General features: G+C 34.5%; 2 protein-coding genes across 2 annotated transcripts in view; both read right to left on the reverse strand.

Annotated features, from left to right (window-relative positions):
- Positions 1-1184: 1184 nt before the first annotated feature.
- LOC137397411 (mucin-like protein) lies at positions 1185-26774 on the reverse strand. Its single transcript, XM_068083704.1, has 23 exons — positions 26768-26774; positions 25948-26121; positions 22467-22635; positions 22038-22215; positions 11878-12001; positions 11607-11753; positions 10869-11149; positions 10311-10479; positions 9922-10185; positions 9316-9524; positions 8385-8497; positions 7762-7911; positions 7502-7668; positions 7277-7393; positions 6440-6691; positions 5948-6070; positions 5718-5821; positions 5072-5187; positions 4142-4329; positions 2690-2879; positions 2357-2514; positions 2182-2251; positions 1185-1636 (listed from the first exon to the last, which is right to left on the reverse strand). Exons 2-22 carry the CDS (start codon positions 25952-25954, stop codon positions 2229-2231), a joined length of 3249 nt encoding a protein of 1082 aa, XP_067939805.1. The 5' UTR covers positions 25955-26121; positions 26768-26774; the 3' UTR covers positions 1185-1636; positions 2182-2228.
- The window catches only part of LOC137385436 (serine-rich adhesin for platelets-like), a 59020-nt gene continuing 58370 nt past the window's right edge, over positions 26760-27409 (reverse strand). Inside the window, exon 7 of the mRNA XM_068071890.1 lies at positions 26760-26861. Coding sequence (XP_067927991.1) covers positions 26760-26861 — 102 coding nt within the window. The remainder of the gene's footprint in view (positions 26862-27409) is intronic.

Here is a 27409-nt window from a genome sequence, read left to right on the forward strand (position 1 = left end):
TCTATTGAGACCAGACTGCTCTAGTCGACCTCCAACCATCATCTACAGAGATCAGACAGTTTTAGTTGAGTGTTAGCGCCCCACTATTAAACCCAACAACGTCGGTCGATCAGCTGATCACCAGCCACCATCTATTGAGACCAGACTGTTTCAGATGACCACCAGCTACCATCTATTGAGAACAGACTGCTTCAGTTGACCACCAGCCACCATCTATTGAGACCTGACTGTTTCAGTTGATCACCAGCCACCATCTATTGAGGCCAGACTGTTTCAGATGACCACCAGCCACCATCTATTGAGAACAGACTGTTTCAGATGACCACCAGCCACCATCTATTGAGAACAGACTGTTTCAGTTGACCACCAGCCACCATTGGTGAGATCAAATGATCAAATACTAAAGAGCTGAAGCAGGCTCATACAGTCTTAGAAAGGAATTACCATATTCAGCAGATGTACAAATATAAGGGCAGAACAAGAACCCAAATTATAAGAAAGCCAGGAAGCTAGTTCTCTATTGACACACCCAGGTAAATCGGAGTATTAGGTTTAGCCCCAAATAATTACAGTTTTGTTTTCCGAGTGCAACCTAAACTAGAGACAGAATGTTTGCCTTACTGGCTAAATAATCAGTGTATTAAATGACCCAGCCAAAGTTGATCATTGCGTCACAATCAAATTGACCTTCAAGTATAAAAAAATACAAGGAACACAAAGTATTTAAGGCACAACTTGTGAAATGTAACACCGTAAAATATCTTGCTTGGTACTAGGTAGGCAGAGACTGATCTATATATTGTAACTTATTGTTCTTGCTCTGTTGCTCTCAGGAAATACTGGTCATTGCATGGATATACCTAATTCAATGAAAACACACTTTTACTATCTTTGCTACTAATGGTGCAATTCAAACCTAAATTCTAATTTTGACTAACTGCTTGTTAACAAATAGGACTGGTTTGTAACTCCATGAATAATTCTACGTAAGAAGTAGATCATGCACATCTCTGGGCTCTAGCTTTGGTGTTAAACTGCTATTCAATATGATTTTTGTATGACATTTCACATATATCGTATAACATATATTGTATAACAGATATTGTATAACATATATTGTATAACATATATTTCGACAACACAAAATCATGTGTATTTGTACAATTGTACAATTGGTCCAAATTGTAACCCAGATAAACTATGATGAAAAGCATATTTCAGGCAGCTACCAAGATGAACACAAGTTATCCATCAAGATTGAGACCTGTACCATGATTCAGGTCTCACGGTTCTAAAGCAAAGCACTTAATATCTTTACAAAATTATTAAAATGATAAATTGATAAAACTAATAAGCAAATTATTTTATGCTGCACAATAAAACAGAATTACCTGGTAAAACAAATAAAAAATAGAATAGGAATCAGACCAGCTGATTCCTACATGTCGGAGTCACATGAGATATGCGAGTTGAGCAATTTAATCTCATAAAATAATAAATAAAGTCCATTAGATAATTAACATGCCAAATTAAGCTTTATGACTCTGCGGGCAGTGCATGTTTGCCTTTGACTCCATAGAATACCACTTGCATTTACTGTTCTACTTGGCACGATCAATCAAAAACATCACGTCATCTACAAATAGAGCAGCTTTAAGAGTGCTGGTTACGGCAAACAAATACTTAAACGCATTCGCCGGTCACACAGAGCAACGCAGCTAGGGCAGGCATTTGATCTCACTGACAGGTCTCCATTATAAATAAAGCTGCTTTTTATTCATTCCCTATGCATCTGCAAGCAGCTAAATTAAGTATACAAATGACATGCATAAGTATACAAATGACAAATTAAATCAAGCAAACATTTTCTAATTGCTAGCCTTACATGACTGTTGAACTACATACAAATTAAAACATGATTTGGCTGCAGTGGATGCTTTTTTGCACATTTACCAAAAACGATAACTTAAGTTAAAAATTTATTTCTTGATAATACCTTGATATGTGGAGTAATCGAACACTGAAATTGTAAAAACAGAACTTGTAATACCTCTTTAGAAAAATAGATTCTCATGTAATCAAAGTAAATATAAGTGCTGCTACATTGAGGTAACACAAATGAGTAGAAAATACATGAAAAGCAGACTTTGTAAGAATGGATCAGAAAAATGTGTAGTTTACCTGTGGACTTTGTCAGCATGAAGCATTCTGTTACAGTTAGATGTAAGCTAGTCCCATGCCACAGTAGAAACTGCAAGCAAACCAAAAACAAACGATGTTATAGTTCTTTCCAAAAGACAAAAACCAATAAAATCTTAGCTCGATTATTAATGTTTGGTGTATGAAATAATCACACCTGGTGGTTGAGTTGCAGTCTTTGACGAGCCATTAGTTATATCTCTGTGACCACCATGCACAACCACTGTTGTATTTCTTGTTATTTTGTTATACTCTGAATCGGCCTCTTCATCATGTCGTTTGTACGACAGCGGTTCAGGATGTGTCATTTTTTGTCTAAAGTACAAAAATTAATTTTGCCTCATGTAATGAACATTGTCGAAAAATGTACAAAGTACAACACCTCGAGATTAAAATGGTATGAAAAGCTTTTCAGAGAAGCCAATTATTTCTCTTTCTTTTCTGAGGCAGCAAAGAACTGCTTATAAATGTCACGTCTGTATCCACTTACCTCTTGTTATATCTGATAAGGACCATGATGAGAACAATAATGACAGTTAAAACTACCAGCCCTGATCCAACTCCAACTAGGATGATGATATTGCTTGAAGCAACAGTGCCGACTAGAGTACTAGCCTCAGGGGTGCTTTGCATTGTCGGGGCTACAGTCTGGTACACCGCAATGTTGATGATTGAGGCTCCTAAAACAGATGTGCGATATTTATTACGTTGACTGCTATTTTTAATGGATACTGCATTTGGGAGAGTGTGCTTACAATTCTAGAAAAAGAACTTGGTTATGAAAGTGTGTTTTAAAAATGCATCTCATAAAGTTATTTTCATTGGTCACTCTCTCATTTACTCTCCCGCATTCACATCTGTCATGGATACTGGGCTCCTACAAGAATTCTTTCTAGTAAATTTCAAGTAAGGAAACTAATCAAAACTTGAGGTAACCTCGTACGTCAAAGATTATGACTCTCTATAACTCTGTAACAACAAAACTACTCTATAACATTAACAATACTCCATAGCAATAAAATAATAACACCACTCTATATATAACAATACGGTGACAGATGACAACAGTCTATAACAATAATACAACTCTATAGCAATAACAATAGCAACACTCTATAACATTAATAACACTATAACAATTGCTAACACATGATTCAATAAACAAGATTTAACCGAAAGTATTAAAAATTAAAATGCTCTATTCTCTATATATGACTCGATCGGCTCAACTTTTTCTGAACTAAACTATTTCACATGTTACTGATAGAATGAACTAAAGACAAGCGTAGAAGTAGATGACAAAAGAAGTAGACTTTAATTACTTGTTTATAAGGCTGGTTCACACTATATCGCTGTATGGAGGTGCTTTCCTTTCGGCGTTCATCGTCAATTATGTGAGCCATAAATCGACGGCATTGACGAAGCAACATGGATACGCCGGAAACGTTTGCAGCTGTCAAACTTTCCTGATATTTTATGTATCGATGACTACCTTTTTAATGTGAACCATTTCAGCGATAGTAATTTGAGTGATTTATTTATTTCTGTTTATGATAGTTGCTGCAAGACTAGTATCTGACTCAAGCACGCGAAAAAGATGAGGTTTCTTCGTGAAACTTTAAAAAGAAAAATGAGAACCCTACATGACGGAGTATTTGCTGATGCAATCACGGATGGGTTTGTGATAATCTGAACGTTGTTATCATCGATGGTCACCAAAGTATTGTGGCATCAACGCCGAGATACGGAGATATAGTGTGAAGCAGCCTTTAGAGAATAACTTACAATCTTAGCTTGAATCATTCGAACTTATTCATTTTTTAATATAAGTTATAGCATCAGTAGCTTGCAATATGCAACTATAGAAGGTGCTCTTTACATTAACCATGCTAGATCAGTTTTAGCTTAGGAAATGCACTTTTGTGTTAATTATAATGCTTACCAAGTGTGGCCGATACATTGATAGATGCGTCTTCTATGACTTGTTTCAGTACTTCACTAGGCAGCACCCCACTTCCTGGTACAAGGGAGTAAATAGCCATTTCTAGATCTCCATTATTTTCCTGCGGATATCCAGGAAGTCTTGAGAAATACTCTTTATAGAATGTTACGCTGTTTGTTGACCTTTTCCTATAGAACGAATAAGTCACAAGTGCTCTATAGTAAAACAAGCAATGGACCTACAACCTAAAGAGTAAATTGCTAATCAGTAATTAAAAGCATCAAGTTGAGACATCAAAAGTTTGATAACTGGAGAAAAATAGAACTTGTTTGGAAAATGTATTTACAAGCATCTTTGTACAGTGCTTATTTCTATGCCTTTGCAGAAGAATCTCTCAATGTAAAAATAGCTAGCTATCAATATACATATATATTCATGTATATTCAGTATGCTTGTATCCTCTTGTCAGTTTGAATGTATTTATCTGTCAGTGGATATCAGTAGATATGGCTTTATCTGTCAATGTATCTACATGTAGCTATCAGTGTACACTTCTGTCGGTGTATATGTATTTATCAGTCAATGTACGCATACATATCCGCTAGTATACATGCACATAAAAGTCATTGTATATGTATTTATCTGTCAATGTACATGTCCATGTTTATCAGTATGCATATGTCTAGCTGTCAGTGTGTATGTATTTATCTTTCAGTGCACATGTACATATCTGTCAATGTATATGCGTTTAGCTGTCCATGCATATGAGCATTTCTGTCAATGAACATGTACTTATCTGCCAGTGTATACAAACTAATGTGTCAAGGTACACGTATGCATTTTTAAAAATCAATGAATGCAACTGGCACTGCTAGTATTGCAACATACATGTAAGTACGTGTATATAGAAGAGAACTGGAGTTGTCTTACCTCCTACGTTTAGCCTCTGAAGCTGTGGAGACGAGAGTACAAGCGTCATTTATGCATCTTTCAGTAGCAGAAGTTGCGAGCAATGTGAAAAGAGTGACCTCCATTTCCACCGTGTACTGTCGGATAGCAAATACATTTATAGGACTGTTAATTTGTCAAATTGAGTTTAAGTGGGGAACATATAATTTCTAGTGGAAGAAGGTAATTAAAGTAGATCCTTGCTGCCAAGTATAAAATGTTGGTACTATAATACTTGATAGAAAACTCATAATTATATTTGAACTAACACGTACTAGTCAGCACTATTTGTCACGAGTCAGATGATTACATACAAAGGTTGAAGTTGATTCAAATTGGAAAAGCTTAAAAAGATATATAGCCTCGAAGGTACCAATTTTAAAGATTGTAAAAGATTTGGAATAAAATGATGAATTATAAATGAGTAATGGTAATGATGAGTTCTCAAAACATGCTAAAAATGAAGTATAATCTTTTTCTAATCAGTTTGTTTTACTCTTTTGATAAAAAGTTATTTTTAATCTTTATAACTAGTTTAACCTGCCTGTATCTCTACGGGTTTCCCAAAGTTGCTATTTATTTAGTACCTTGTGAAAGCTTTAGATGAGTTAGCTTATCTCTAACTTACCTCATCTTTAGTCATGCCTTCAAATGAGAAAAATACTGAGTTCTCTTCAGCTTTCTCTGATGGTGAATCTACAACCTCTGCTACCGGACTCGTCTGAGAAATCACTGTAATCAGATTTAGACAATCAGTTACCTGCACGCTTAGCCCTATATCTCAACACAAGCTTGAGACGATAGAGTGTGATTGAATAAAGATTGAGAGTTACATTGAAATACAACCAACCTACTCACCTGTACACTGACCGTCAACAAGTACAGAACTTCCTGGACAATCACACGAATATCCTCCAACTTTGTTGTTGCAGATTTGAGTGGCAAGGCAGTCATATTCTCCAGCACTGCACTCATTTATGTCTATAATGAAGCACACCAGTATCAGGTTAGTGTGCTAAAACTATACCAATTGTTGTAATAAAATAGTAAACAAAACATTTTAAGAACTTGTAAGGTACTTGAAATGTTATCAACTTAACAAGAAAAAGCGAACCAAAAGACTGATTGAACTATAATCACTAAAGATCAGATAAACGGATGTACATCTAAAGCATGCTTTGTTCAGGTGGATTAGTTGAAAAACTTTCATCGATTATTCTACCCTTTTAACATACAGTATATCCTCTGTACTTTAATTATCAAAACACAAGTTGTGTTGTGTCAGCACAAGGTTGTGTCTGTAGCTTTAGGTTGCTATAAATTTTTCTAGCACACATGTAAATTTTTTACCATCACATGATGTTCCATCTGAGGCCAGACTGTATCCAACACCACAGCTGCAAGTGTATCCACCAGCTGTATTTGTACAATTCTGGACGCATGCATCTGTATTAAGTAAACATTCATTGATGTCTTCACAGGTTACTCCATCACTACTCAGTGCATATCCCTTGGTACAGTAGCAGACATCTTGTCCATCTTCTACGTTACACAGGCCATTGACCTCATCGCATGGACTAGGCTCTTCACAGGGGTTGGCCGCTAAAAATCCAAATGGCATAAATAAATGTAACAGGTAAGGTTACTCAAGCATTTCACTAACCTGTGCCAAATTTATGTCAAGACTCTTTTACCATTCATCAAGTTTCTATCTTCGTTTAAACAAACTGTATTAAACTTAAAATTGTAGTTATAATAATGGTAATACAGTAAGTGCAATGATATAATAAAATCACAGTAACAAAAGTAATAATAAGGTAATACAACAGGAATGATAACAGCAGACAGTGCTGAGAAAAAGAATATTGTCATTGCCTAAACATTGTACACAACAGAAAGCGAGCCAGAGGTCAGCCAGAGGTCAACACACAGTTTTTTAAAATCCCTGCCTATTAACAAAAGTATTAAATGAAAAAGTTTAATTTATTTCTCCATCATCCATTACAATTCAGAGCTAAAAGACAACATATAGCTGTTATCAGTAGTAACTCTTTACTATCAAACATGACTCAGACAATTACTAATTTGTCTGAGTCATGATTTTCTAATTTGTCTGAGGATAACTTGCTAATAATGCAAAATACATGGCAAGAGGAAGCAAGTTCATGATGCTTATCGTCAACTTACGATCACAGTTGGTGTTATCATTAGCCAGGACAAATCCCAATTCACATGAACAGACATAAGAGCCATCTGTATTGTTACAGACTTGATGGCATGGATCCGTGAGACATTCATCTATATCTATAACAAAAGCAAAGAAATCTAATATGTGCACCAGAAAGTGGTAATGCCAGTTTCTACAAACACTCAGACAGTGTATTATAAGGTCTATTAAACTTAAAAACTTACCATCACATGTAGAGCCGTCTATATTTAAGCTGTAACCAGTTCTGCAGGCACAGACAAAGGATCCAGGAGAGTTTATACAGATATGACCACAGACATCTTCTGTACACTCATCAACATCAGTACAAGTTTTACCATCTCCTGTGTATCCAGCAGGACAATCACCACACCTGAAATAGAAACACAGATAGTCTAGTCAACCGAGAAACCTGCAAAGAGTTCTGATTACTTCAAAAAACATTTATAAAGATGGTTTAGCTTACGTATATCCCTCATGATCAGCCGGAGGAGGCAAGTCCACACATAGCACAGATGGGTAACAAGGAGAGGCAACCAATTCACAAGCATCTAAGTCTGTATCACAGAGGTCTCCAGTGTATCCAGTAGGGCAGATGCAAGCCAGGACAATAGAGCTGTAGTTAAACAAAGCGAATTGTCATTACAAAATAGGTTTGCTGGGGATGCCTGATGTGCTTAAAATACAGTAAACCAATTAGGCCAAGCCTATACAATATTATGCTGACTAGTGCAGCATACTAAACATAGGTATCTCATGTCATGGCAAGGCATATAGAGAGTTATACTTGTAGGATTTGACAATTACTACAAACATAAAACCCCACAAAGATAAGTTAGAGCAAATACATCCAATGTTCTTGTTGGCAACCTTCTCAAAATAATCACATCAGACATGGAGACGAGCAAATTGCAGCGGTTTATTTAAGGGCCTCTGCTGCTGAATTGAAATTGTTTTAATATTTTATTAGTTAACCAAACCAGCACTAGCATTATCAAATGTGAGTATCAAGACTACTTGTAGAGGATCAAAGATGCATGAAAAAGCAAGGCTTATAATTATATTATATTATTGGCTTATATAGTTTACTTTGTTTCAACAGCATCTTGTTCTTCTTGGGAGAGCTCAATACATGTCCCATTGTTGGCACAATTGCAGAACATTGTCAGCAGAGATTTTGAACTTCTAGCACCTGCAGTGTCCTGTCATGAAACAAATATGAGAAAAATTACATTCATATTGGCATATATTACTTTCAGAAAAATATAAGGATATCAAAATTAAGGATGGTGTACAATAAATAAACTGAAGTATCACAAAATAAAATAAATATAACATAATATATCATAAAATGACAGAACAAAACAAAATGTATACCAAATCATATTATAACATACATTATAGCGCAGAGCAACATAACCAAATTTAGTATAACACTATAAGTACACTACAGTGTTTATTAATGCATTCTCTAAACTGTATATTATAATATGACATAACAGTATATATTGAAGACACGTCATAATATATACAAATACAATAATTTATTACATCATATACTCTAACATTATATAGAGATAATATAAGTAGCATCATATAGAATAGCGTAACACAATATCATGTAAGGTAGCCCAAATGGCATGAAGCTAAGCTTTATGGCATAGGACACGGCACGGTATAATGCAAGTAAAGCACAGGAGTTCAATGCAAATAGAAGCTATTTAATACACCATAATAAGACCAAATTTAATATCCTGTATATATAACATAATAATTTGTGCTATGATAAACCGAAATAAAACATCATAAAACAATATAATAAAAAAGATACTATATGATAAAATAGATTATATGATATGACAAAAATAGTATAATGTAAAGTAATATAATGCTTTTAATATAAGAATGTGATATAAAATATAAAACATATTTGCAATAATGTAGCATATTAAAGTACATTATAATAAAATATAGAATAATATAAGACAACATACTATAAGTGAAATGCAACTTTTCGAACCTGGGCAGTGATGGTAAAGAGAAAGTTAGAGGTGTTGGTGATTTGACCAGTTATGATCACATCATCTCCAGTCATAGTGATAGTATCATTGATGTTAGTCTTGACTGTAACCTCATCTCCATTTGAGTCATTCACAGTCATAGAGTACTCAAAATATCCTCCAATCACTAGTACTGAGTTGGCTCCGTTGATGATTGGCGCAAAGTTGTCTGAAACACATGTATACAATCCATGAAATGACAATGATATTAGATAGGTCTTCACGGGCTAGCAAGCTAGGACAAATCTAATAAAAATGTGCATTCAGCTGTTTTGATTGACCTGTGCTCGGGGAAAAATAAACTATTATAGAATCTAGGAATCTAGAGGCATATCCTATTAATGCTCACTGATACCAAACACTCCCCTGTAAAGACATTAACAGTAACAATTTGTAAGGAAGAGCATTTTTGGCCATCGACATAGTCACACTATCTAGGGCTGACAGTTTTTTATGGGTTAGAGAAAGAATTGTTGACTTCACTTTTTAACCCAAAGTTTAGTTTAATGCTTTTATTCAATTTCTTTGAATCAGAAGTAAGGAAACAGATAAAGCGATCTACATACTCAGTTGAGTGCTAGCAGCTTCACTCTCTTCCGCTGTTTGTTTGCTGCTTTCTCCAACACTCAGATCTCCCGTAATGTAGACATCATAGAGACAAGCTGTGTCTGTTTCACAGAGGTCATAGGCAGCGGTTTTGAACTCTTCAGACGACCAGACCCAATTATCAACATCATCAACAAATACCGGTACGAATGAGTTGTTGTTGAATGTGTACCAGTTGGTATTATCTGTGTAGTACATGATGGAGTCCTCCTCACTGACAGCGACTGAAAGAGATAAAAATAAATGATGGCTGATGAGTAAAAAATATCTAAAATAAAACTATTAAATGTCTTTAGCTAAAAATTTGGTATTGCTTAAATTGAAAAAACCATTAAAAGTATTTACTTACACGTGCTGCCCCATTCAAAGATGTCACTCTCACTTGAGTTAACTGGAATGTGTCCAGTTCCATTTAAATATGTCAGGTCATTCTCTTGATCATCATCAAAGGTACCAGTGAGACCAACAGTTGTTCCTTTGACACTACTTGGTAGCCCAAGTGTAATGGTCAGCATTCCCTGCAGTCAGTTCAACAATGTGAGTGAGTGATGTGTGGCAGCACGTCATACATCAATAAGTGATGGCACTTATACAATAAGAGATTGTATTACTAGTAGTGACAGCTTATACTACTATTAATAAGATATTGTATTACTAGTAGTGACAGCTTATATTACTATTAATAAGAGATTGTATTACTAGTAGTGACAGCTTATATTACTATTAATAAGAGATTATATCACTAGTAGTGACAGCTTATATTACTATTAATAAGATATTATATTACTAGTAGTGACAGCTTATATTACTATTAATAAGAGATTATATCACTAGTAGTGACAGCTTATATTACTATTAATGAGAGATTGTATTACTAGTAATAGAGTTACCAAAAGTTTAAACTCACATTGTTAGGAGTGACAGCTAGAGAGACTCCAGAGGAGAAGAGAACTGTCAGGGTGACATTACTCCTCTCAAACTGTATCTCACTACTCACTCCCTCTATAGACTGAGTGCTGTTCGCATCTTTCTCAATCACTGAGACGTCTACTACGCTTCCGTTAACAATAAGCTGGGTGTTGTTTGCCAGACCAGGACCTGGTGGAGATTTGTTGATCTGTACTTGTACGGACGGTAGACCAAAGGTAGCAACACATATTGCACTGAAATACGTTGCCTGCCCCAACGCTACAATGTAAAAATATAATGTACTAATTGCATATATTGAATAATTAGTTTGGATTATGAGTACATGTGATATCGGTACACATCGACTACCCACTCATATGGGTTATGAAACTCTCCAACAAATACTGTAGCCAATTTACACAATGACAGATCTACATGTAATTAGCTGCTGATGTCACAGAAGCAAGATTAGCCACAATCAAAGCTTCCAAGTGTCTAGAAAGTTTAGCAAAAATATACATACAAATGGCGAAGCACCTGCTTGAAATGTCAAGAACTAACTCGATCAGCACCAATTGACTCAAGTTAAATGCAAAACTTACAATTACCTATTTACATTCCCTTAGAGAGCAAGCTACATGTACACGTATCACATAATGGTTTACATTGGTCTATATGACATTTCAATGGCAATTTTAAACAGCTATGTAACAGTGCAAAGTAATGGCAGGCTTACTGCCATTTTCAAGGACAACTCTCTCTGTTCTGGCTTGTATTACAGTGTCATTCTCTCCTATCTTGGTGAATAAGTACTCTCCTAGTCCATTGAATGTGTAGGACAACCCATCAGAGGTGATGATATGAGGGTCTCCAAACCACGGCCCTATAAAATCATTTTAAGAAAGTCTTAGAGTTTTGGCTATAAACTTAAAGCATATTCAGCAATAGTAAAAACCATAGTAATGCATGAAGCGTAGCCAAATGGTTAACAGTAATACTGTACTTACTGATTGCGGGTGGTATGTAGAACCTCCCATCATTAACAGGACGAACGCTGTAGAAATCTTTGCAGGTGTCAGTAGAATAGACACAGCACTTCAAGTATCCATCTTCTTCATCTGCTGGATCAAACTGAAGAACAACTAAATTGCATCAGCCTAGTTGGATCCTTAGACTCTGATTGAACAAGTGGATAAAAAATGCTAGCAATAATTCCACTTGCAGTCTCATTTTCTTGTAACAATCGTTCTAAACATTTGAAAAATTTTTAAAACATTTTTTAGAATTATCCTAATTGAAAATAGGAAAATCTTGCTAAAATTCTATACCGAGATTTGATTCATAGTTAAGATGTCAGAGCTGTACAAGGATTAACTTTATGTTAAGCTAACAAACAGCTTATTAAACAGTTGATAAGGTTTCGTAAAAACATACGGTATGTAAAATAATGTAAAAGAACGTAATAACTCGGGATGGTGCTGAATGGTGCAACACGCATTATAAACTGCAGGTTTATCAAAATACAACTAGATGACCCAATACGGTGTGATAGGATAAAAAGACACGATTAACATTGGGATAAACGTAGACAAAAAGATATACTGCTAATTGATTGGTTGATGCGAGAAGTTAGCAACTCTATATTCTGGCTCCGGTCATCTTAACTGTTTAATGCTGACTGTTCTGTGGAGCCGATGTTACAAAAATCAGCTGTCAGTTGTGAAAAACTGACAGCCTGCACTTAGTTGTCTTCCAGTATAGTGCTTATTGGTCTCTCAACAGACTAAATTCTCATTAGTCTCAAAGACACTTGAATAAATTTAAATAATATACATAATAATAATATAATTTAAATAATAAATAGAGTTCCAAACTGCGATGAAACTCTCATCATGTACAGCTTTTACTTGCAATAACCAAAAATAAGAATTGCAGGAGTTCATCTCGACAAAACTAACAAACAGCTAAAATCCACCATTAACTAAACTCACAGTGCATGCACCATTAACTAAACTCACAGTGCATGCACCATTAACTAAACTCACAGTGCATGCACCATTAACTAAACTCACAGTGCATGCACCATTAACTAAACTCACAGTGCATGCACCATTAACTAAACTCACAGTGTATGCACCATTAACTAAACTCACAGTGCATGCACCATTAACTAAACTCACCGTGCATGCACCATTAACTAAACTCACAGTGCATGCACCATTAACTAAATTCACAGTGCATGTACCATTAACTAAACTCACAGTGCATGCACCATTAACTAAACTCACAGTGCATCCACCATTAACTAAACTCACAGTGCATGCACCATTAACTAAACTCACAGTGCATGCACCATTAACTAAACTCACCGTGTATGCACTATTAACTAAACTCACAGTGCATGCACCATTAACTAAACTCACAGTGCATGTACCATTAACTAAACTCACAGTGCATCCACCATTAACTAAACTCACAGTGCATGCACCATTAACTAAACTCACAGTGCATGCACCATTAACTAAACTCACCGTGTATGCACCATTAACTAAACTCACAGTGCATGCACCATTAACTAAACTCACAGTGCATGTACCATTAACTAAACTCACAGTGCATCCACCATTAACTAAACTCACAGTGTATGCACCATTAACTAAACTCACAGTGCATGCACCATTAACTAAACTCACCGTGCATGCACCATTAACTAAACTCACCGTGCATGCACCATTAACTAAACTCACCGTGCATGCACCATTAACTAAACTCACAGTGCATGCACCATTAACTAAACTCACAGTGCATGCCCCATTAACTAAACTCACAGTGCATGCACCATTAACTAAACTCACAGTGCATGCACCATTAACTAAACTCACCGTGCATGCACCATTAACTAAACTCACAGTGTATGCACCATTAACTAAACTCACAGTGCATGCACCATTAACTAAACTCACAGTGCATGCACCATTAACTAAACTCACAGTGTATGCACCATTAACTAAACTCACAGTGCATCCACCATTAACTAAACTCACAGTGCATGCACCATTAACTAAACTCACAGTGCATGCACCATTAACTAAACTCACAGTGCATGCACCATTAACTAAACTCACAGTGCATGCACCATTAACTAAACTCACAGTGCATGCACCATTAACTAAACTCACAGTGCATGCACCATTAACTAAACTCACAGTGTATGCACCATTAACTAAACTCACAGTGCATGCCCCATTAACTAAACTCACAGTGCATGCACCATTAACTAAACTCACCGTGCATGCACCATTAACTAAACTCACCGTGCATGCACCATTAACTAAACTCACAGTGTATGCACCATTAACTAAACTCACAGTGCATGCACCATTAACTAAACTCACAGTGCATGCACCATTAACTAAACTCACAGTGTATGCACCATTAACTAAACTCACAGTGCATGCACCATTAACTAAACTCACCGTGCATGCACCATTAACTAAACTCACAGTGCATGCCCCATTAACTAAACTCACAGTGCATGCACCATTAACTAAACTCACAGTGCATGCACCATTAACTAAACTCACAGTGCATGCACCATTAACTAAACTCACAGTGCATGTACCATTAACTAAACTCACAGTGCATGCACCATTAACTAAACTCACAGTGCATGCACCATTAACTAAACTCACAGTGCATGCACCATTAACTAAGCTCACAGTGTATGCACCATTATTTAAACTCACAGTGGATGCACCATTAACTAAACTCACAGTGTATGCACCATTAACTAAACTCACAGTGCATGCACCATTAACTAAACTCACAGTGCATGCACCATTAACTAAACTCACAGTGCATGCACCATTAACTAAACTCACCGTGCATCCACCATTAACTAAACTCACAGTGCATGTACCATTAACTAAACTCACAGTGCATGTACCATTAACTAAACTCACAGTGCATGCACCATTAACTAAACTCACCGTGCATCCACCATTAACTAAACTCACAGTGCATGTACCATTAACTAAACTCACAGTGCATGCACCATTAACTAAACTCACCGTGCATCCACCATTAACTAAACTCACAGTGCATGCCCCATTAACTAAACTCACAGTGCATGTACCATTAACTAAACTCACAGTGCATGCACCATTAACTAAACTCACCGTGCATCCACCATTAACTAAACTCACAGTGCATGTACCATTAACTAAACTCACAGTGCATGCACCATTAACTAAACTCACAGTGCATGCACCATTAACTAAACTCACAGTGCATGCACCATTAACTAAACTCACAGTGCATCCACCATTAACTAAACTCACAGTGCATGCACCATTAACTAAACTCACAGTGCATGCACCATTAACTAAACTCACAGTGCATGCACCATTAACTAAACTCACAGTGCATGCACCATTAACTAAACTCACAGTGTATGCACCATTAACTAAACTCACAGTGCATCCACCATTAACTAAACTCACAGTGCATGCACCATTAACTAAACTCACAGTGCATGCACCATTAACTAAACTCACAGTGCATGCACCATTAACTAAACTCACAGTGCATGCACCATTAACTCAACTCACAGTGCATGCACCATTAACTAAACTCACAGTGCATGCACCATTAACTAAACTCACAGTGTATGCACCATTAACTAAACTCACAGTGCATGCCCCATTAACTAAACTCACAGTGCATGCACCATTAACTAAACTCACCGTGCATGCACCATTAACTAAACTCACCGTGCATGCACCATTAACTAAACTCACAGTGTATGCACCATTAACTAAACTCACAGTGCATGCACCATTAACTAAACTCACAGTGCATGCACCATTAACTAAACTCACAGTGTATGCACCATTAACTAAACTCACAGTGCATGCACCATTAACTAAACTCACCGTGCATGCACCATTAACTAAACTCACAGTGCATGCCCCATTAACTAAACTCACAGTGCATGTACCATTAACTAAACTCACAGTGCATGTACCATTAACTAAACTCACAGTGCATGTACCATTAACTAAACTCACAGTGCATGCACCATTAACTAAACTCACCGTGCATCCACCATTAACTAAACTCACAGTGCATGTACCATTAACTAAACTCACAGTGCATGCACCATTAACTAAACTCACCGTGCATCCACCATTAACTAAACTCACAGTGCATGCCCCATTAACTAAACTCACAGTGCATGTACCATTAACTAAACTCACAGTGCATGCACCATTAACTAAACTCACCGTGCATCCACCATTAACTAAACTCACAGTGCATGTACCATTAACTAAACTCACAGTGCATGCACCATTAACTAAACTCACAGTGCATGCACCATTAACTAAACTCACAGTGCATGCACCATTAACTAAACTCACAGTGCATCCACCATTAACTAAACTCACAGTGCATGCACCATTAACTAAACTCACAGTGCATGCTCCATTAACTAAACTCACAGTGCATGCACACATTTTAAATCAAGGTTTCAGTGACCTGAAGGTATTATTTAGTTGTTAGCTTAGCAAGAAATATAATACATGTACCTCCACATTAGGCCAAACTTATAGGATATGAAAAGAGACAAATCCATGACCTTCTTTTAAACTATGTGCAACCACAAATAGGAAAGTTGGCAAACTATGCTTAAAGTTTGTAATAGACTAATGATAAACAAAGAAAACACAGGAAGTTTTCAATAAAATTGACTATATCTTTAGCTAATAAACAGGGGCTTCTGTTACATAATGTAGCGCTCAATACTTTATCATACCTAAAATCAATAACTCCCCTTACCTAATATCAATAATTGCCCTTTCCTAATATCAATAATTCCCCTTACCTAATATCAATAATTGCCCTTACCTAATATCAATAATTCCCCTTACCTAATATCAATAATTCCCCTTACCTAATATCAATAACTCCCCTTACCTAATATCAATAATTCCCCTTACCTAATATCAATAATTGCCCTTACCTAATATCAATAATTCCCCTTACCTAATATCAATAATTCCCCTTACCTAATATCAATAATTCCCTTTCCTACTATCAGTAATTCCCCTTACCTAATATCAATAATTGCCCTTACCTAATATCAATAATTCCCCTTACCTAATATCAATAATTCCCTTTCCTACTATCAGTAATTCCCCTTACCTAATATCAATAATTGCCCTTACCTAATATCAATAATTCCCCTTACCTAATATCAATAATTCCCCTTACCTAATATCAATAATTGCCCTTACCTACTATCAATAATTCCCCTTTCCTAATATCAATAATTCCCCTTACCTAATATCAATAATTCCCCTTACCTAATATCAATAATTCCCCTTACCTAATATCAATAATTCCCCTTACCTAATATCAATAATTCCCTTTCCTACTATCAGTAATTCCCCTTACCTAATATCAATAATTGCCCTTACCTAATATCAATAATTCCCCTTACCTAATATCAATAATTCCCCTTACCTAATATCAATAATTCCCCTTACCTAATATCAATAATTCCCCTTTCCTAATATCAATAATTCCCTTTCCTACTGTCAATAATTCCCCTTACCTAATATCAATAATTCCCCTTACCTAATATCAATAACTCCCCTTACCTAATATCAATAATTGCCCTTTCCTAATATCAATAATTCCCCTTACCTAATATCAATAATTGCCCTTACCTAATATCAATAATTCCCCTTACCTAATATCAATAATTCCCTTTCCTACTGTCAATAATTCCCCTTACCTAATATCAATAATTCCCCTTACCTAATATCAATAATTGCCCTTACCTAATATCAATAATTCCCCTTACCTAATATCAATAATTCCCCTTACCTAATATCAATAATTCCCCTTACCTAATATCAATAATTCCCCTTTCCTAATATCAATAATTCCCCTTACCTAATATCAATAACTCCCCTTACCTAATATCAATAATTCCCCTTACCTAATATCAATAATTCCCTTTCCTACTATCAGTAATTCCCCTTACCTAATATCAATAATTGCCCTTACCTAATATCAATAATTCCCCTTACCTAATATCAATAATTCCCCTTACCTAATATCAATAATTCCCCTTACCTAATATCAATAATTCCCCTTTCCTAATATCAATAATTCCCCTTACCTAATATCAATAATTCCCCTTACCTAATATCAATAATTCCCCTTACCTAATATCAATAATTCCCCTTACCTAATATCAATAATTCCCCTTACCTAATATCAATAATTCCCCTTTCCTAATATCAATAATTCCCCTTTCCTAATATCAATAATTCCCCTTACCTAATATCAATAATTCCCCTTACCTAATATCAATAATTCCCCTTTCCTAATATCAGTAATTCCCCTTACCTAATATCAATAATTCCCCTTACCTAATATCAATAATTGCCCTTACCTAATATCAATAATTCCCCTTACCTAATATCAATAATTCCCCTTACCTAATATCAATAATTCCCCTTACCTAATATCAATAATTCCCCTTACCTAATATCAATAACTCCCCTTACCTAATATCAATAATTCCCCTTACCTAATATCAATAATTCCCCTTACCTAATATCAATAATTCCCCTTACCTACTATCAATAATTCCCCTTACCTAATATCAATAATTCCCCTTTCCTAATATCAATAATTCCCCTTACCTAATATCAATAATTGCCCTTACCTAATATCAATAATTCCCCTTACCTAATATCAATAACTCCTCTTTCCTAATATCAATAATTCCCCTTACCTAATATCAATAATTGCCCTTACCTAATATCAATAATTCCCCTTACCTACTATCAATAATTCCCCTTACCTAATATCAATAATTCCCCTTACCTAATATCAATAATTCCCCTTACCTAATATCAATAATTCCCCTTACCTAATATCAATAATTCCCCTTACCTAATATCAATAATTGCCCTTTCCTAATATCAATAATTGCCCTTACCTACTATCAATAATTGCCCTTACCTAATATCAATAATTCCCCTTACCTAATATCAATAATTCCCCTTACCTAATATCAATAACTCCCCTTACCTAATATCAATAATTCCCCTTACCTAATATCAATAATTGCCCTTACCTACTATCAATAATTCCCCTTACCTAATATCAATAATTCCCCTTACCTAATATCAATAATTGCCCTTACCTAATATCAATAATTCCCCTTACCTAATATCAATAATTCCCCTTACCTACTATCAATAATTCCCCTTACCTAATATCAATAATTCCCCTTACCTAATATCAATAATTGCCCTTACCTAATATCAATAATTCCCCTTACCTAATATCAATAATTCTCCTTACCTACTATCAATAATTCCCCTTACCTAATATCAATAACTCCCCTTACCTAATATCAATAATTGCCCTTTCCTAATATCAATAATTGCCCTTACCTACTATCAATAATTGCCCTTACCTAATATCAATAATTCCCCTTACCTAATATCAATAATTCCCCTTACCTAATATCAATAACTCCCCTTACCTAATATCAATAATTCCCCTTACCTAATATCAATAATTGCCCTTACCTACTATCAATAATTCCCCTTACCTAATATCAATAATTCCCCTTACCTAATATCAATAATTGCCCTTACCTAATATCAATAATTCCCCTTACCTAATATCAATAATTCCCCTTACCTACTATCAATAATTCCCCTTACCTAATATCAATAATTCCCCTTACCTAATATCAATAATTGCCCTTACCTAATATCAATAATTCCCCTTACCTAATATCAATAACTCCCCTTACCTAATATCAATAACTCCCCTTACCTAATATCAATAATTGCCCTTTCCTAATATCAATAATTCCCCTTACCTAATATCAATAATTGCCCTTACCTAATATCAATAATTCCCCTTACCTAATATCAATAATTGCCCTTACCTAATATCAATAATTCCCCTTACCTACTATCAATAATTCCCCTTACCTAATATCAATAATTCCCCTTACCTAATATCAATAATTGCCCTTACCTAATATCAATAATTCCCCTTACCTAATATCAATAACTCCCCTTACCTAATATCAATAACTCCCCTTACCTAATATCAATAATTGCCCTTTCCTAATATCAATAATTCCCCTTACCTAATATCAATAACTCCCCTTACCTAATATCAATAACTCCCCTTACCTAATATCAATAATTGCCCTTTCCTAATATCAATAATTCCCCTTACCTAATATCAATAATTCCCCTTACCTAATATCAATAACTCCCCTTACCTAATATCAATAACTCCCCTTACCTAATATCAATAATTGCCCTTTCCTAATATCAATAATTCCCCTTACCTAATATCAATAATTGCCCTTACCTAATATCAATAATTCCCCTTACCTAATATCAATAATTGCCCTTACCTAATATCAATAATTCCCCTTACCTAATATCAATAATTGCCCTTACCTAATATCAATAATTCCCCTTACCTAATATCAATAATTGCCCTTACCTAATATCAATAATTCCCCTTACCTAATATCAATAATTGCCCTTACCTAATATCAATAATTCCCCTTACCTAATATCAATAATTGCCCTTACCTACTATCAATAATTCCCCTTACCTAATATCAATAACTCCCCTTACCTAATATCAATAATTGCCCTTTCCTAATATCAATAATTGCCCTTACCTACTATCAATAATTGCCCTTACCTAATATCAATAATTCCCCTTACCTAATATCAATAATTCCCCTTACCTAATATCAATAACTCCCCTTACCTAATATCAATAATTCCCCTTACCTAATATCAATAATTGCCCTTACCTACTATCAATAATTCCCCTTACCTAATATCAATAATTCCCCTTACCTAATATCAATAATTGCCCTTACCTAATATCAATAATTCCCCTTACCTAATATCAATAATTCCCCTTACCTACTATCAATAATTCCCCTTACCTAATATCAATAATTCCCCTTACCTAATATCAATAATTGCCCTTACCTAATATCAATAATTCCCCTTACCTAATATCAATAACTCCCCTTACCTAATATCAATAACTCCCCTTACCTAATATCAATAATTGCCCTTTCCTAATATCAATAATTCCCCTTACCTAATATCAATAATTGCCCTTACCTAATATCAATAATTCCCCTTACCTAATATCAATAATTGCCCTTACCTAATATCAATAATTCCCCTTACCTACTATCAATAATTCCCCTTACCTAATATCAATAATTCCCCTTACCTAATATCAATAATTGCCCTTACCTAATATCAATAATTCCCCTTACCTAATATCAATAACTCCCCTTACCTAATATCAATAACTCCCCTTACCTAATATCAATAATTGCCCTTTCCTAATATCAATAATTCCCCTTACCTAATATCAATAACTCCCCTTACCTAATATCAATAACTCCCCTTACCTAATATCAATAATTGCCCTTTCCTAATATCAATAATTCCCCTTACCTAATATCAATAATTCCCCTTACCTAATATCAATAACTCCCCTTACCTAATATCAATAACTCCCCTTACCTAATATCAATAATTGCCCTTTCCTAATATCAATAATTGCCCTTACCTAATATCAATAATTGCCCTTACCTAATATCAATAATTCCCCTTACCTAATATCAATAATTGCCCTTACCTAATATCAATAATTCCCCTTACCTAATATCAATAATTGCCCTTACCTAATATCAATAATTCCCCTTACCTAATATCAATAATTCCCCTTACCTAATATCAATAATTCCCCTTACCTAATATCAATAATTCCCCTTACCTAATATCAATAATTGCCCTTACCTAATATCAATAATTCCCCTTACCTAATATCAATAATTGCCCTTACCTAATATCAATAATTCCCCTTACCTAATATCAATAATTCCCCTTACCTAATAATCGATAATCCTCTTATTTAAAGTTCTGAAATTCTCATTACCTAATAATTATTATTCCCTTATACCTAATAACCTTAGAGTTTCCTTTTCCTTACATAACAATGATTAATTCTAATGAATAGAATCATAGTGAGTGACTTTTAACGCTTAAACCAAAGCTAAATAAGGAGTACATACGGGATTGACCACGTGCCCATGGTATGGAAACTCTGTGATAAGAGCAGTGAAGGAATTAGATTCCCAGCTGATATCATAACAGCAGCGCTGCTTTAGTCCAAAAAGCCGGTCAGGAAAGACCGACTGCATACACCAGGAGCTGAACCGGCTGCTGAACTGGTAAGAGTGAGTGCGAAACCTGTATAACAACTTGAATCAGTAACAATATAAAGACACATGCTAACAATACTTTGACTTAGGTATAAGTGCACATTTTCTATTGCATGATATTGCCTATACATATATCATGGCTTCAATTGTTGCAACTGACAGGAATTTCCATGTACATGATTCACTTTCAAGCTTTGCTTCTGATAATATTTTGCAATGTTAGTACATTTAAAAGAAGAGTTTTAGTTAATTTAGCATTGATTTTTATCCAGTACTCACGCTGGGTCCCAAAAGGCTTGCCGAAGATTCTGTGGACAGTATGACAGAAAATTGAAAGATTGGTACAAGTACCAATTCTGAGTGGAAACCCATTTCCTGCATTGAACCCGTGCCTCTACTTCTCCATTTGATTCCTCTACTCTGAACAGCCACTCTCCAACACGCTCATCTACAAATATTAATAGATGGCATCTATATATATATATATATACAGATAATGGTTGGACTTCACATTAGCATCTGATGATTACTGCATGCAGTATGAAACTTTTAGTCATAAACTGTTGCTAAAATCTTTTTCCATCTTTGTACTTATATATATATATATATATATATATATATATATATATATATATATATATATATATATATATATATATATATATGTATATATGTATGTAAAATTGTTTCCTCACCCCGGTTAACCCGTATGGGTGATAGTTTCTGCTCTAACTCGGATCTCCTACTAGAGACTTAGAAGTTTGAGCACTCGCCTCAAGATATATATATATATATATATATATATATATATATATATATATATGTATGTATATATATATGTATGTATATATATATGTATGTATATATATATGTATATATATATTTACATACATTTTATCTGGGCAGCCACATAAAATGTGGCTTGCCCAGATACCAACAGCAATCAACTCAGGTGAGTTACAGAAAAGTGCACTATTGGGAACAGCTAAGATCTTGAGGCGGGTGCTCAAACTCCCAGGTCTCTGGTAGGAGACACAAGTTAGAGCAAAAACTACCACCCATGCGGGTTAACCGGGATGAGGAAACAATTTTTTTATATTTATATATTTACAGTATATATATACATATATATATATGTATATACAGTATATATACTTATATATACAGTATGTATATACAGTATATATACATATATATATATATATATATATATATATATATATATATATATACAGTATATATATATGTATATATACAGTATATATATACATATATATACATATATATATACAGTATATATATATGTATATATACAGTATATATATACATATATATACAATATATACAGTATATATACAGCATATATATACAGTATATATATACATATATATACAATATATATACAGTATATATACAGCATATATATACAGTATATATATACATAAACTAGCAGTACTACCTGGCGTTGCCCAAGTAATAAAAAGTTTTTTAGACAGAATATTAATTTTTATTTGACATGCTGTATACAACATTTATTATTTAAATTTTTAAACTTCATGGGAAAATGTTTTTGTGCGATTCCAATGAATTTAAAGAAAAAAAACTGTAAAGGTTTCCAAACTTTTTCAAACAACTACAGCCTATTTTTCACATCATGAAAGAAGTGTTTTGTTGAAATAAATTAGGAAGAAAAATAAAACTGTAAAGGTGTTTAAATGTAAATGTTAAATCATTACCAATATTGGCTAAATGTAGTCTGTTTTGCTATGATTACAATAAAAAATTATTTAGTATATGATTATATGATTTTAGTTCATTTCAGTGTTGGCATCATAAAGTGAAAATATTCTATAGACGTATAGAGTAGTATAGAAACCTATAGTAGTTATCTAATGCAATCACTGCCTGGTAAAAACCATCAAAAACATCATCTTAAAAAAGTAGTAACAAAACAATATGTTAACCTTAGTAACTATAGTTACCTACAATAACTTTAGTGCATTTTATGGGTATGATCTGCAAAAAAATGTAACATTCCAATGTACTACGTGCAGAGTTCTTACCTTCAACACAGATGTGTAACATAAACACAGGCTCTAACTTATACAAATTTAGCTAACTAAAATATGCTTGAAAGAAATTTTCGTATGCATTTAAAAAAATTTTGACTGAAATTTTATCGCTTATCTGTTTGGGAACCCGTGTTTACCGTAACGGATGACGCTGAACTGAGACATAATCGCCAAACTTTAATTTCGAGAAAAACTATTCTTGAAATCGTTTTGCGGAAAACAAATTAGCCCTAGTGAAACGAAAACGAAAAAAGCATCATGTTTCATAGAGTTAACAAAATTCATAGAGTTTCAATTTGAATGTAAAAACGGGAAAGGATGTATACGTTATGTAGTAAGAGCGATGAACTGTAAAAGCTTTTGCGGTCTTGTGGTTAAAGAACTGGATTGCTTAACTGCGGTCGCAATCTTCGTGAGCCCAAGTACAACATAATGTAAAATTTTTCTAGCTGGACATACCGAAGGACAGACTACAGACGACAAACTTTGAGAAATATATATATAGATTGGCGTGTCTGTTATCTGTTGTTCGTATGTCCAGTTAATAGTGATTGGTTAAAATACATCAACTGCGAAAATACTATTGGTTACTACTATCACACTTGGAGTTTCCTTCGCCATGTGTAATGACTACATGCACAATTATTCCATAGTATGGCAATGTGGCTGTATGTCTAATAGTAGCGCGCTTGGCTTCGCATTTGCGCATTCGAATCTATGGGTTTGATTCCTGTGAGGTACAATCTTTTTTTCTAACGCTCTTAGCTGGCTTTGCACAGACGGAAGAACAGACGGCTCTTATAATAATAAAAAATAAAATATTAGCTTAAAAGTTACTAGCTTAAGTTACTCAAATTCATTGGGTAAAGAAACTTAGCCAATGGCAACTACATTACCTGTCACTGTTTATAAGTTGTTTTAAATCTTGAGCGAATGCATAGCATAAGAAGTAAGAAATGTTTTTCAACGATCTGTTTTAGCTATGCATTGAGCTTTTGAATCTTTGGATTATGCATTGGTTGGACATACACAGAAATAAACAAATACCGATACAAATAAGTTGGAATGATAAACGTTGTATATGTTGATTAAAAATTAATTTTCTTTGCAGAAACTTATTTATTACCTGCACAACGCCAGGCACTCTAGCTAGTGCTTTATAAATGCAGGTACCAAGCCTCATTTCAATGAAAATAGAAAGGTATAATAGACATATGAAGTATTTAACTTACGGATTAAAAGTAATTGTATTACAAAGATGTACGGTAAGTTAAATATTTATAAGGCTGTACAAAACAAAAGAGCTGTTTGTTTTCAATTATTTGCAAACTGTAGAGATTGTATTAAACTGATGAGATACTTACAAACAAAGGCATAGTGCTGCCTGTTTAGCCTTCACCTCTTCAATCACTGTGATCAATATGACAATACTCTAGGTTCATACGACAAAAATCTTAAACCAATTTGCCCAGCTATGTACTAGAATAACTATTTTCTTTTGTTTATCAAAATAGCTATAGCCTTTTATTTACCAGAATAACTATATATTATTTTTTTATTTATCAGAATATTCTTATATTTATCAGAATAACTGTATACTTTGTTTATCAGAATAACAATGTCCTACACTGTTGCACTATGAACGATGAGCAAATAACATACAATGATTATATTCTATGGCTATTTACCCAACATGTTGCCTGCTGTTACGTCTATATCTATGAAGTCTAGAGTGCCGCTGTTCCACAGATTAGTATAGTTTACAGAACCATTAGAGCCGGGAGCCTGAAAGCCACCCGCTGCTGCCCCATAGAGATACTGAGCACTTTGAATTATTGCTGACGGTGTGTCAGCACTGAAACCTAAAAAAAATACAAAGTGGGCTCATGTTTTTTATAATAATTATGGAATAATATGGCAAAAGCAGATTATGCTGGAACATTCTAGAGCTACGAGACACCATCTGGAAGGCCATGAGAGGCGCTACATGTATGTAGCTGTAATGTTTGATAAGATAAAAAATCATTTTATCATTCAAATGCATAAACGGATTGCTCTTTAATAAGTTTTTAGTAATGACTCTCGCCTAGACAAACACATACTAGTACTATGATGTCGAGCCTATTTATCTGATTTCTGGCATTACTTGCTGAGCTGTTGAAGAGATGTTCGTAAGTAAAACTGATATTTTACATGAATCTGATGTCAAACATAAATGCTACGGAACCACAAGGCTGGTTCAGCAATGTCCAATTGCACCGATACAGAATGTTAATAGCCTCATGTTATAGCCTGGACTCCCACAGCAAAAAATAGTCCTGGTGCTGCACTAAAACTGGCATATTGTGTTCCTGCTGTGTTTTAGGCTAATACATGTGATATAACTATGAAGTGAGGAGGTATATCTATGATGTTCTAGCGGATTGCACCGGTCAAAAATACTAAATGAAACTTATGCTGAGTGCAATTCTACCAATTAAGACTGCTTGCAAATTTTGAGTCACTTACCAGGGTAGACCCAGTTGATGCCTTCCTCAGGGTAGTTGTATTTGATGAAGGAGTAGACACCATCAGTTATATAGACTGCTTGGAAGTGGTTCAACTATAAAACAGTTGATACCCATAATTATATAATTACATATGATACCTCTATGATTTATGTAGGTTAACTCTATGGGATCTATGAAATGTGTTGGCCATATTTATGAGATTATCGTGTTTAAAAATTATATGAAGTCTGGAGTGAAAATCGCTCAACTGAAAAAAAAGATTGCGATAGATACCAAAGCCAAATTAAAGTACAGTTGACGCTCGTTTGTTCGAACTAATACAGACTGGGCCATATCTGGACATTGAAAAAGAAGAAAGACAAAGCTGGTCAACTGTACAGTGTTAAGCAACACCTTCATCCTTCTATCGACTTTAAATTTGCTACTTTTAAATATGGCTATGGTGATGCAAAAGAATACGTATACAAATATTAATATGTAATGACTAATACACCTGCAGAGAAAATTTAATGATAAATAATGATGTGCGAATAGTACTTTATTTGTGTTAAAATGTTGCAATGATCTCAGAATTGCGATTGCATGTTAATGTATACAAATGCTTACTTTTTGCTACTTAGCAATTGTTTTCCCTATTAGA

The sequence above is a fragment of the Watersipora subatra genome, chromosome 1 (genome assembly GCF_963576615.1).
Source record: "Watersipora subatra chromosome 1, tzWatSuba1.1, whole genome shotgun sequence".
Classification (NCBI taxonomy): Eukaryota; Metazoa; Bryozoa; class Gymnolaemata; order Cheilostomatida; family Watersiporidae; genus Watersipora; species Watersipora subatra.